We start from the raw sequence: 12,218 nt of genomic DNA on the forward strand, positions 1-12,218 counted from the left end.
CCTGTTCAACCTTGCTCAAGGCCCTGAATGCAAGCAATTATTCATTTACTTTTGTGCCACAATATCCTCTTCTCCATAAGTCTGTGTCACAAAAAGCAGTAGGAACTGCCTTTAGAAAGCAGGCTCTGTGAAGAGACATCAGGGGACCTTAACTGATCTGCACCCATGCTTCCCTCTTGCAAAGGGGTGGTTAGGATTTCAGTTCCTTTGACATACACCCCCTCGCCTACACACATTGCTCCCCAAACTGCACAGCCCCTTAGAAATACAACAAGTCATGGGAACCTACAAAATGTGTCAAAGTCCCATTCCCTCCCCTCTTTCTGTGACCACCTCCAAGAACAAGACAAACCAGCCCTCCTGCCAAAAAACTGTCATTCAAAACTCACAAGGCTGTTTTCTTAAACACTGCAATGTAGGGAAAGTGGGGGCGGTTTTAGATGCTGGGAAGGGTGGGGTTCAGAAAAGGCAAATTATGGAAGAAAGGAATGAAAGAGCATGCTCTAGGTTGGGTTATAAACCTCTAGGACAATCATGGAGCCAAAAGGCATTGGCACTAGGAGGGAGGTCTCTGAATTTACAATGGAAGATTACAAAATGCTGCATTTCACCCAGAGGATGCCTTCATACTTTCCCCACCCTTCAACAGGAGAGGCAGGACCTGCTACAGGTTGCATCTCCTTGCTACCCAGTTTCACCCAGAAAAGAGACTCTACTGGTTCCTGCTGAGGTCCCTTTTAAAGGGCTGTGTCCAGCAACACATGGGAGAAGTGCCTTGAGTGTGACCAACTCCTGTGCCTGAGGGTTAGCAACAATCCCTGCACCGCAGTGAATCCTCTGGAAAGGGAAGGGGTTGCAAAGTCACAGAGAGTTCTGCCCTGGAAAGGGCTCTGTCCCATTGCACAGCTCTGGAGAGGACAGAGATCAATCACAGGAGTACCATGCTCAGCTCTGGGTCTTTATTAGCAGAAAATACATTACAGAGAATGCAATGAAAGGAGGAAGGACAGGGGAAGCACCAGGCACACAGTGGTGCAGAGTTCAGGAGAGAGCCCGAGAAGCAAAACCTACCAAATTGGTGACAGTAGCAGCTCCTTGCACCCTGATGAGCATGAGAAAGCCTGGGACAGGAGTGATGTGGTGATGAGAAAAGGCAAGGTCAGGGTGGAGGGCAGGGATGCTTCACCAGCCATAAATGTCCTCTTTCCTGCAACTTCAGAGCCTCGCATCCCATGACCCTGGGACCAGGGGGGAGGATGAAGCTGGGAGGTGGCCAAGGACAGTCCCTGGGTGGAATTTGGAGCCAGTTGTCTTGGGGAGGGCACCTATTGTGAAGGCACTGCTTCTCCTCTTGGGAGCCCTGGCTGCTTTTAGAGAATGATGGGGAATGCACAGGCTGATGCAGGCTGTTGTCTCCTTATAGGTTCCCCTGCATCAGGACTGGCCTGTGCTTGAGGTGTTTCCTCTGAGCCTCTCCCCACCATCAAACCTTGGGGGCCAGCCTCTGGGTCTTTTCCATTTTGCTTTTGGGCCTTGTTGTGGCATTAATCAATATATGCTGCTCACACAAAGGCTTTGCAAAAGTACGGGCCAAAGTAGGCCTCCCCCAGCAAACCTAACCGACGCATGAACTCCTCACCTAAATAAAAGTGGCAGATGGGCAGGATGTGCACTCCTGCCAAAAGGTGGGAATGGGAGATGATGGTATATGGTAAGATAGTCCAGTATGAGGATAAGGCTGGGCCAGGAGCACCGGGAATGGGAACACAGGTCAGAACTTGAAATAAGCCCACAGTACAGGACAGTTTAAGACATTCACAATACAGATGGAATGCAATATGTAATTTGTTTTAATCGTTATATAAAAGGAGAGTCAGAAAGCAGGAAAATTTGCAGCAGCCTAGGAGAGTCTGTGTGGTGTGCTGGGTCACAGGTACAAATGCCTTGGCTCCTGGTTTGATGTACTTGCTAGGACAAAATGAGTTAGGGCTCTGTTTCTAGAGAATAAACCTAGCCGAGCTGAGCCTGTGGTTACTCTTTAAGACAAGATTAGTATTGGGATATCCTGGCTGTGACTTTGAGAGCACCACAGTTCCTGAGACTTCACCCCTGATAGCACGTCAAGAACACCTGACAAGGACAACAGCAACCATGACACTGATCATAGAACCATAGACAATGAGGGTGGGAAGGGACCTCAGGAGGTCACATCTAGTCCAACCCCCTGTTCAAAGCAGGACCAGCCCCAACTACATCATTCAAGCCAAGGCTTTGTCAAGCCAGGCCTTAAAAACCTCCAAGGATGGAGCTTCCACCACCCCTCTAGGTAACCTATTCCAGTGCTTCACCACCTTTCTAGTAAGAAAGTTTTTTCCTAATATCTAACCTAAACCTCCCTTGCTGCAACTTGAGACAACTGCTCCTTGTTCTGTCATCTGTCACCACTGAGAACAGTCCAGCTCCTGTCTAACAACCCCAGATGACACTATTATGCCCTACAAGGGCCAAAGGCTTGGTAAACTCTTTCTGCAGTATACCAGCATGAGGCTGCTTGGCTGATTGCAGCCACTGGTGGGTGGTGAGCAAAGCAGACATCCCCAAGCCCTTCGTGTACTGCTGCCAGAATTATGGATGCTCTCATGTGTGGATGCGTCGGTGCCGGGTCAGGCTGGAGGAGTGGATGAAGCTTTTCCCACACATAGCGCACTGATGTGGCTTTTCCCCTGTATGGATGCGCTGGTGCAGGGCCAGGGTGGAGGACTGGGTGAAGCTCTTCCCACACACAGAGCACTGATGTGGATTTTCCTGCCTGTGAATGCGCTGGTGCTCAACCAGGCGGGAGAAGCGGGTAAAGCTTTTTCCACACTCCAAGCACTGATGTGGCTTCTCCCCTGTGTGGATAAACTGGTGCCGGGCCAGGCTGGAGGAGTAGGTGAAGCTTTTTCCACACTCAGAGCACTGATGTGGCTTCTCCCCTGTGTGGATGCGCAGGTGCTGGGCCAGGCCAGAGGAGTAGGTGAAGCTCTTCCCACATTCAGGGCACTGATGTGGCCTCTCCCCTCTGTGGATGCGCTGGTGCTGGGACAGGTGGGAGGAGCGGGTGAATCTCTTCCCACACTCAGAGCACCGATGTGGCTTCTCCCCTCTGTGGATGCGCTGGTGCTGGGCAAGGTTGAAAGACTGGGTAAAGCTCTTCCCACACTCAGAGCACTGATGTGGCTTCTCCCTTGCGTGCATGCACTTGTGTCTGGCCAGGTTGGAGGGATGATCCACAATTTTTTCCCTGCACCCAGGGTTCTTTTTGGGGTCTGTCCCTTTTCCACTCTCACATCCAACTTCAGATGGTGCCTGATTAACTGCTACGTTTTCTTTTTCCTTTTGAGGCCTCCCCTGACTCTGGTGCCATTTGTCCTTCTCAGGTCTTAGGGAGTCCATCTTCCCCAAACCCCCTGGGGAAGTCCATGGTGGCTCCAGGTCTGCAGGCCCTCCCGCAGGAGGCTGCTCCTCAGCTCCGCTCAGCAGCCAGGCACCTCCTGTGTGGGGAAGAGAAACTTCAGATTAATCTGTGCCCTGCTGGCAAAGGGCAAATATGGCTATTCTTTCTGCTGGGATGGGCCTCTGAGCAGGACTGGACCTTGGCACTTGTGTTCCCTCAAGAAAACAAGGTCTTTCTTCCAAAAGGTCAAGTGCTGGAGGTGTGCGAGGGGCAGATCCCTGTGTGGGACTAATGTTCCCTACTCAGTGGCTTTCAGAGCCAGATTCTCAGGGTGTCTGGGCCAGCTGTCAGCTGCATTATTTCTCACCCTGCTGGGAGACACACATGGGATGTGTGTGTTAGGACAGCCCCTGAACAGCTTCATGATCTAATGGGCTGAGAAGGAGACCAGAGGTAACGGCTTAAAGGAAGAATGAGGTTCACTATGGGTTGCTCTACCCCACACCACTGGTGGGTCCAGGGGGAGATGATGCCCAGTGCTCTACCTGACTGGACTGACATGTGCCAAAAGCCAAAGAGCATTGGTGAGACTGCTCTCCAGTGCTTGCCCTTGATCTCTAGCAGTCTGGAGACTAGCATCTGGCTACAAAGGTGAACAGCATCATAGGGGATTTCTGGGACTTGTCAGCAGGCAGGGGTGTGTGAGGAGCACTGCCTTCCACTGGACCAGCTGCCTTCCACTGGAGGTTGGGGGTCTTCAAGAGGAGGTTGGATATGCATCTAGCTGGGGTCATCTAGACCCAGCACTCTTTCCTGCCTATGCAGGGGGTCGGACTCGATGATCTATTGAGGTCCCTTCCGACCCTAACATCTATGAATCTATGAGTGTCACTTCTGCTTGGTAGGATGAGCCAACATGTTTCATTGCTCATCCCTGCATGAAATGTTCTGGGAGGGGAAGGCTTAGAGCTGTGGCTGTCTCATGAAAGGAGCAGGGCTGTGCTTCCTGCCTGCTTCCAGGGCGAGGTCTGGTGCAATGAATGAGCCCATGAAGCTTTCCTCTACTGAGGCGGCTCAGGTGGCCTCCACATCACAGAAATCTGCACCGGGACTAAGGCCCTACACATGGACTCTATGCTGAGTCTGTCTCTCAGACACTCAGGGCTCCATGGAGGAAACAGAAAGGGGGTATTGATTTCCTCCACAACAGAAAAGCTTGTGAATCCCACCCACCCCATGGAGCCATTTAATGCAGCGTAAGACCATGATTAAAACCCTCCTGGGTTCCAGGTCAACCTGATCAGGAGACACCCGGGACAGCCCCAGCCTCTCTCTTGTCCAACAGTAAGGGCTACACAGAGATTTTGCATGCCATGCTGATTTCCATGGGGGACTACACATCCCATTATGCCCTGGGAGAGGGTGTGAAAGAGGTATGGCTACCTTGGGCTGCAGAATCAACTCCTACAATGGTGAGCGAAGATGGCAATTTAAGATCATGGTGTCCGAGGGAAACCAGATCTGTGCCTAAAAATCAAGACAGAAAATTGAATTGTCCCCTAACAGCTGTAATTGGGGGGATCTTGGATTCCAGCTTGGAATTTCGGGGATTGGGAACAACACCACACATTCATAGATTTCATAGACATTTGGGCTGGAAGGGACCCCAGAGGATCGAGCCCAGCCCCTGCCCCAGGGGCAGGAAGTCAGCAGGGATAATAGGATCCCAGCAAGATAAACATCCAAAAGTGTCTTGAAGGCGTTCAAAGTGGGTGCTTGAACCACCTTCGGTGGCAGTCTATTCCAAACCTTGGGGGCTCGGACAGTAAAGAAGTTCTTCCTTATGTCCAGCCTGAAACAGTCGCAGAGGAGTTTATGACCATTCGATTTTGTCATCCCTTTACAGCAGAAGGTACCTGAGGTCAGCACAGGGCAGGCCCCCTGTCAGTCTGGGGATGGAGCATTTCCGAGAGGGGAGCTGGGTGGAGGGGACAGCCACAACTCACCTGGCAGCAGGTCCTCCGACCTTGGGATTTCCCCACCGTCCTCATCCTCACACACCCAGAGCTCCACTTCTCCTTGCTGGATGCGGCAGATTAAGTCAGGCGTGGGACCTCGATATCCTGTTTGGGGCAGTGGTTAAAGAGGGTTTGTAACGGGGTACTGGATGCAGAATACCAACGGGGAGTTGGGGAATGGATCCAGGGATCTCGAGATTTCTATTAGGACCTTTGTGGAGAAGGGAGAATGGGCATTTAGGATGAAAGAGAAGGCACTGCAGGGAGAAGCCTTCAGTAGATGGGCCTTGTTACCCAGGTGGTGGAGAGGATCATAGGGAACAAAGCACGAATCACTCTGAAGTATCAAAAAAGTACAAAACTCACAGAGTCACGAAGGACAGGGGTGAGGATGCAGTGATCTGTGAGGTACTAGAAAGCAGAAAAGCTTTTGCTAGTTTTCAAGGTACCAAAATTAGGAGACACTGGACACACTTATGGATAGATAGCATTTATCTTATCTGTGTAATTCCAGGCAAAGGAGTGGAAAGTCGCTTATTGTCAGTGAAGGTTTAAAGTGAGCACTCATGACACTGAAATGAATCCATGACAGATGGCTCTCAGTGAAACTTTTTTTTCTGGAAGAGAGTGTAATTCCTCATCACCAGGGCGCCAGAAAAAGATGATTTTATAAGAACTGCAGATGCAACTAAAGCAATCATCCCATCCAATGAGAGGATAATCCCAATGCAGAGGTGAGTGCAACGACCGGCAGATACCATAGGGTTTATGACAAAATTCATGGGAGTCATGGAGATGGAAAGAAGAAGAAAAGAGTGAGACACGTTTTACAGCACATGAAATCCCAGATTGTGGAACTGATCTACAGAGTTTCCCAAAACAAGGACAACCCTAGAATCACATCTAAAAGCCAGGGCCATTCCTGACCAATAAACTGCACCAGGACTAAAAATGGAGATATTACCGCAGAGAAAGTTTGATACCTTGTGAGAGCCTAGTGGCCCAACATAGCGTGCTCCTCGAAGACTTTGGGCTACTCCAAAATAAGAGAGACAGAGAACTGGGGGAGACATGAAATGTTAGAAATTAGGTTGTAGGGAATGCCTGAGCTATGTAGAAAAGAAAAGAAAACAGTCTTGTTATAATAATAAGGAACTTGATGCAAAAACACTTTGGGATACAGGGAAGGAGTTTGCACTTTTAGCTGCTGAAGCAGTATAGGTGAAACCCAGTCACATAAGGAAAACCAGGTGGAGAAATATATAGGTTTCATGAGGTATTGAAGGAAACAGAAGTTCTCAAGAATTTGCAAAGCTGGATTTGGACCATGTTTTATGGAGAAAAGATAAGAGCTGTATACAGGGGAGCAGTCAGAGAAGAAGCCCTGAATTACTTGCATGAGAAACTGAAACAGAGAGTAATGGGCAAACAACCACTAAGCTGGCTAAACTGCAGCATGCATAGAAAACGACTTGGATTCTGAACCCATTGCTTTTGGAGGTAGAAAAGAGGATGGACACATGGTCTCCAACAGGCCTCTCATGCTTGAAAGGCAGATTTTGATAATTTATTGAAAAGAGAATTACTCAAAGAACATTTGCACCTTTTGACCCCGTCTCTTAAAAGCTGGAATTCTTGGGGCAGCAAATTAGGGGAGCAGTAGTTAATGGAAAAAAAAAAATAGGTAAATGTGAGAATTGTATACCCAGGCTGTAAAAGATTCTGAAATGGTAGGAGAGTACCAGGATGGGAATTACTGTATTTCATCTAGAAAAGGAACAGGATAAGAGATTGGGGGTGAAAGGTGACTAATATAATATCACATTTCTTGTTCAGAGAGATAGGTAGTAAATACCAGTGTCCCAATGACTGGAGAACAGTTACTTAAGCCACTCACTGAAGAAAGTAAGGAAAAAGTTACTGCAGCCAGAATTTAGGGAACCGCCAACATGAGTGATGACCAGCATGTTTTCAGAAGAGTGCAAAAGTTCTCTGATATTTTCAAGACAATTACAGAAAAAAAGAATAAAAATTACAGAAAAATAAATCAAAATAATACATGTTTTTTGTTCAGCTAGAAAAAGCATTTGAGAGCTTCCCTAAGGAAGTCCTCTGGGGGAAAAGAAAGTACCAAAAAAACAAAATGACCCAGTCAAGCTAAGTACCTCCAACCAACACACAAGCCAGAACCAGTCCCTGTATTTGAAAACCTTTTTCAAGGTCCAAGTTTGCGGATGACACAAAGATATGGGGAGAAGTAGACACGCCGGAGGGCAGGGAACAGCTGCAAGCAGACTTGGACAGGTTGGACATATGGGAGGAAAACAACAGAATGCAGTTCAACAAGGAGAAATGCAAAGTGCTGCACCTAGGAAAGAAAAATGTCCAGCACACCTACTGCCTAGGGAATGACCTGCTTGGTGGCACGGAAGCGGAAAGGGATCTTGGAGTCCTAGTGGACTCCAAGATGAACATGAGTCGGCAGTGTGACGAAGCCATCAGAAAAGCTAATGGCACTTTATCGTGCATCAGCAGATGCATGACGAATAGGTCCAAGGAGGTGATACTTCCCCTCTATCGGGCGCTGGTCAGACCGCAGTTGGAGTACTGCGTGCAATTCTGGGCGCCGCACTTCAAGAGGGATGCGGATAACCTGGAGAGGGTCCAGAGAAGGGCCACTCGTATGGTTAAGGGCTTGCAGGCCAAGCCCTACGAGGAGAGACTTGGGCACCTGGACCTCTTCAGCCTCCGCAAGAGATGGTTGAGAGGCGACCTTGTGGCTGCCTATAAGTTCATCACGGGGGCACAGAAGGGAATTGGTGAGGTTTTATTCACCAAGGCGCCCCCAGGGGTTACAAGAAATAATGGCCACAAGCTAGCAGAGAGCAGATTCAGATTGGACATTAGGAAGAACTTCTTCACAGTTCGAGTGGCCAAGGTCTGGAACGGGCTCCCAAGGGAGGTGGTGCTCTCCCCTACCCTGGGGGTCTTCAAGTGGAGGTTAGATGAGCATCTAGCTGGGGTCATCTAGACCCAGCACTCTTTCCTGCCTATGCAGGGGGTCGGACTCGATGATCTATTGAGGTCCCTTCCGACCCTAACATCTATGAATCTATGAACCTCTGCAAATGAAAACTGGTTTTCACTAGGCCCTTCACCAAGCCCTGTTCTTTTTATGATAGTGATGGGTGTCTGACACGCAGAAGGATTTTAGGAGAATAAGAAAAGTTTTGAGAATGGCAGAGTGGGCTTGAATGCACAGGTTTCAAATTAAATACAGCAAAGCCAGTCGGTGGTCTATGGAGATGAAGATGTTAGGAAGGACGGTGGACAAAAGCCTCTGGTGACTCCATATTAGACGTATCTGGGTTCCAGCACGTGTACCTATGTCACTAGAGAAGGAGTTGAGGAAATGCCTAATCCATGTTGTAGCAGCAAAGGCTGATAAGACTTGAATTAATTTCTGCTAGGCAATAACCAAAGAAGGAAAAAAGGGATTTAGAAAGCACTAATTTGAGTATGCTCTGATTGTTAAATGTGTTTGGACAGGGCACACTAGGCAAAAGAGGGAGGAAATTGGAATAATTCCCCAAGGAACAGCTCTTAGTGAATTTATGCACAATGAATTGGAGAGGATATGAACAGGCTAAGAAGGCAAAGGGAGATCATGTTGCCAAGAAGCTGCTGACTATGAAAACACCAAGAGTTACAAGAATGGGGAAGACTCAAGTGAAGGCAGCTGGATCAAATGAAGGAGGGTCTATCGATGAGAGAGAGGTTGGATCCCTGACAGAGCAGTGGGAAGGAAAGGAATTTAAAACACCAGCCAAAAATTTTTTGTGAGGATGAGACTGTTCAAAAACAGGGGGGAAACCACAAAATTTCAGAGTTCACATGGCTCCAGGGAGAAGCAAGGACCAGAGCTTTACCCAGGGAAGCGAGGGCTTGGTAATTCCTCAGCATCTGGTCCCGGTAAAGCACCTTGTCGTCATCTTCCAGCAGCTCCCACTCCTCCCGGGTGAAACACACAGCCACGTCCTCAAACACCTCCTGGAGCTGCAAGCACAAGCGTTACACCATCAGTGTCTCCTCTTCCATCTGCCTCCAGCCCCCACAGCCCTGTCTGGTATAACTCTGTAAGTTTAGTCATGACAGGCAGGGTGCAAAATTCCCCATTAGTCAGCTGACTTGGGATGTGGATGCAGCTGTGGAAAAAGGAGCTTGTGTGTTAGCCTTAGCCCAGCTCATCACATTTTATTCCATCAGCCCTTTGAGCACTTATAGAAGCAGGGAGCCCCAGCTCCATGGACTCTGACCAGGCTTTCCAGTGCCCAAATCCCTGGCTAGCTGCACTTGGGATTGCACCCCTGATAATGCCAGCTTTGCATGTTTGCAGCCTCCATCACCACAGGCTTGTTGTTCTGTAGGGCTCTCTACTCCCCAACTTCTTTACAGCACCCCTGGCTCCTGCTGGGGTTGGCCCCACCTGTACTCCCACACCCAACTGGAGTTGGTGCCCTGCTCACCTCCAAGCTCTCCCCTGGCTTTGACGGTCTGCCCTGCCCCTTCCGCACTTGGCCCAGCTCAGGTGTCAGGGAGCCCCTCTCTCCCAGTCTCCCTGGGGAATCCTTCTTCAACTCCAGGTTCACAGGCCCTTCCTTAGGAGGCTGCTGATCAGCTCTGCTCAGGGTTTCGGCACCTGCTGAATGGGGAACAAAATCAACAGGTTAGCCCTGGTGCTGTTGGCATGGGGAAAACCCTGCCATTCTCCTGTACTGGCCTGAGACTGAGGCAGCAGGAGGCCTCAGTATGTAGAAGAGGAAGAAGGTAGACTCATAGTCCCACAGCTCTTGCTAATAGACGTCCTCAGGCAAGAAGCTGGAGATGAGCCCCAAGAACTCTGTCCCAGCTCAGGGAGGTGATGCCAACACCAGGTCAGAGCCTGCAGGGACTTTGTTCCCTGGGAAAGAAGCTCCAGGGATGTTTGTGCTGTGCCATCATCTACATACTAAGGGGATGAGAAAGGGAAATGTAAGGTCAATTGGCTCCATATTGTATGAAGCTGATCTGTTGGAGCAGTGACCCCATAAAAGTGTACTGGCAGAGATTTGTCCACTGAGGGATGATGCCTCCTGCTGCCACAAAGGGTAGACCCACCGCTCCTTACCTGCCACTGGGGAAGGGCCTTGTCCAGGGCACCAGCCTGATGAGCTTTCACCTGCTGACCAGTCCCAGGTCTCCCTGGTGTTGGGGGAACCTGCAGCAGGACACAGGCGTGGGGTTAACTGTATGTGAAGCAGACAGATGTCCCTGGGGAATCTCATTTACCCAACACTTGCACTAGCCCCTTATGGACTGATATTATTAGAACACTGAATGATAGAAAAATCAATTCAATCATTGATATTTCCATGCAAGGCCCAAGCAAGATAAAGCATCTTTTTGCTGAGAGCTGTACACATGCAGTGAGAAAGATAAGGGGCTCCCAGCCTGGATGCTACCCACCAAAAAGATCAGGGCTGTCCCACCCCAGCCATCTGGTTACAAATACTGCATCTCTGTCCTGGGCAGGAGCAGACATTTGAGCCCCTCTCTTTGCACACAGGACACCCACTTAGGCACCCAGATGCATGCCCCAGCCTCCATCCCGTACCACACCTGCCACTGGCTCCTTGGACTCATTCAAGAGCCACTGGGTACTGTCTGGTGGGCTCTGCTTGGTGTCCCCTCCCAACTTGCAGCACTTGTTTTGAACCTGAGATCTCACTCCCACCCCTGTTTTCTTTTTATTTGTCCCCCCAAATCAACTTACCTATATCTGATAGCCAACCTTAATAACCGGGGGGACCAACTACTGCTCTGTGGGTGTCAAGCCCATGTTAATTTTATACACCAAATAGGCTTGTAAGCACCTGTCTCCTGGTGGGGCAGAGGCTCGTCTTGGAGAACATAAGGCAGCTGGTCCTGGGGTCCTGAAATTTCCCTCTGTCCTGCCTCCTCCAGAGGCCTGTCTGCAAGATGGGCCTTTGGTTGCTCCAGCCAGCAACCACCAGGGTCCTGCAATGCCCCTGAAGGCTGCATCTTGTCTGACGACACCTCCTCGATCTTCACGTGCGCTGTGACCTGGGGACACGATGAATATGTCACTGGGGAGCTGGGAGTGGGAGGGAACATCCACAAACACACAGAGGTGCAGGCGGCAGCACTGAGGACTGGGGTGGAACGAACCCTCTCACCTGGAGCGTCTCGTCCTCCTCCTGCCCCAGCTGAACCCCCTCGGCCAGGGCCACGGCCTGGGCGCAGGTCTCCACGCCGCGCCCCCACTCCCAGCTCCGCGTCTCCCGGGGCAGGATGGCCAGGAACTGCTCCAGCACCACCAGCTCCAGCATCTGCTCCTTGCTGCGGCGCTGGGGCTCCAGCCAGCGCTGGGCCAGCTCCCGCAGCCGGCCGCACACCTCCCGCGGCCCCGCGCCTTCCCGGTAGCGGAGGCCCCGGAAGCGCTGGCGCCAGGCGTGCGGGGCGGGGAGGTCGTGCCCCGGTGCCGGCGGGGGGGTCTCCGAGGGCAGCTCGGGCAGAGAAGGGGGCTGCGTGGCCTGCTTCACCTCCTGCCCCTGGATCTCCCAGCGCTGCACCGGCTCCTCCCGCAGCTGCAGCTTGACTGGCCGTGGGGCCGGCCAGGCTGGGGACGCCCCGCCCGTGCCAGCCTGCACCAGCTGAAGGACTCCTGCTGGGAGCCGCCCCGGCTCCTGCCCCTCCATGGGCCC

General features: G+C 50.8%; 1 protein-coding gene across 1 annotated transcript; it reads right to left on the reverse strand.

The window, feature by feature from the left end:
* Nucleotides 1–945: 945 nt before the first annotated feature.
* LOC132245826 (zinc finger protein 773-like) lies at nucleotides 946–12,212 on the reverse strand. The gene is made up of 7 exons (XM_059718920.1): nucleotides 11,691–12,212; nucleotides 11,367–11,577; nucleotides 10,622–10,711; nucleotides 9,981–10,156; nucleotides 9,384–9,510; nucleotides 5,443–5,559; nucleotides 946–3,533 (listed from the first exon to the last, which is right to left on the reverse strand). The coding sequence occupies exons 1-7, from the start codon at nucleotides 12,210–12,212 to the stop codon at nucleotides 2,638–2,640; spliced, it is 2,139 nt and encodes a 712-aa protein (XP_059574903.1). The 3' UTR covers nucleotides 946–2,637.
* Nucleotides 12,213–12,218: the final 6 nt, after the last annotated feature.

This window comes from Alligator mississippiensis, chromosome 15 (assembly GCF_030867095.1).
Source record: "Alligator mississippiensis isolate rAllMis1 chromosome 15, rAllMis1, whole genome shotgun sequence".
NCBI classification, from domain to species: domain Eukaryota; kingdom Metazoa; phylum Chordata; order Crocodylia; family Alligatoridae; genus Alligator; species Alligator mississippiensis.

Coding starts and splice junctions, on each gene's coding strand:
- LOC132245826 (XM_059718920.1), bottom strand. CDS start 12,212: ATGGAGGGGCAGGAGCCGGGGCGGCTCCCAGCAGGAGTCCTTCAGCTG. Junction 10,712..11,366: donor TCTGCCCCACCAGGAGACAG/GTGCTTACAAGC, acceptor GTCCTGCTGCAG/GTTCCCCCAACACCAGGGAG. Junction 10,157..10,621: donor AGGCCCTTCCCCAGTGGCAG/GTAAGGAGCGGT, acceptor TTCCCCATTCAG/CAGGTGCCGAAACCCTGAGC.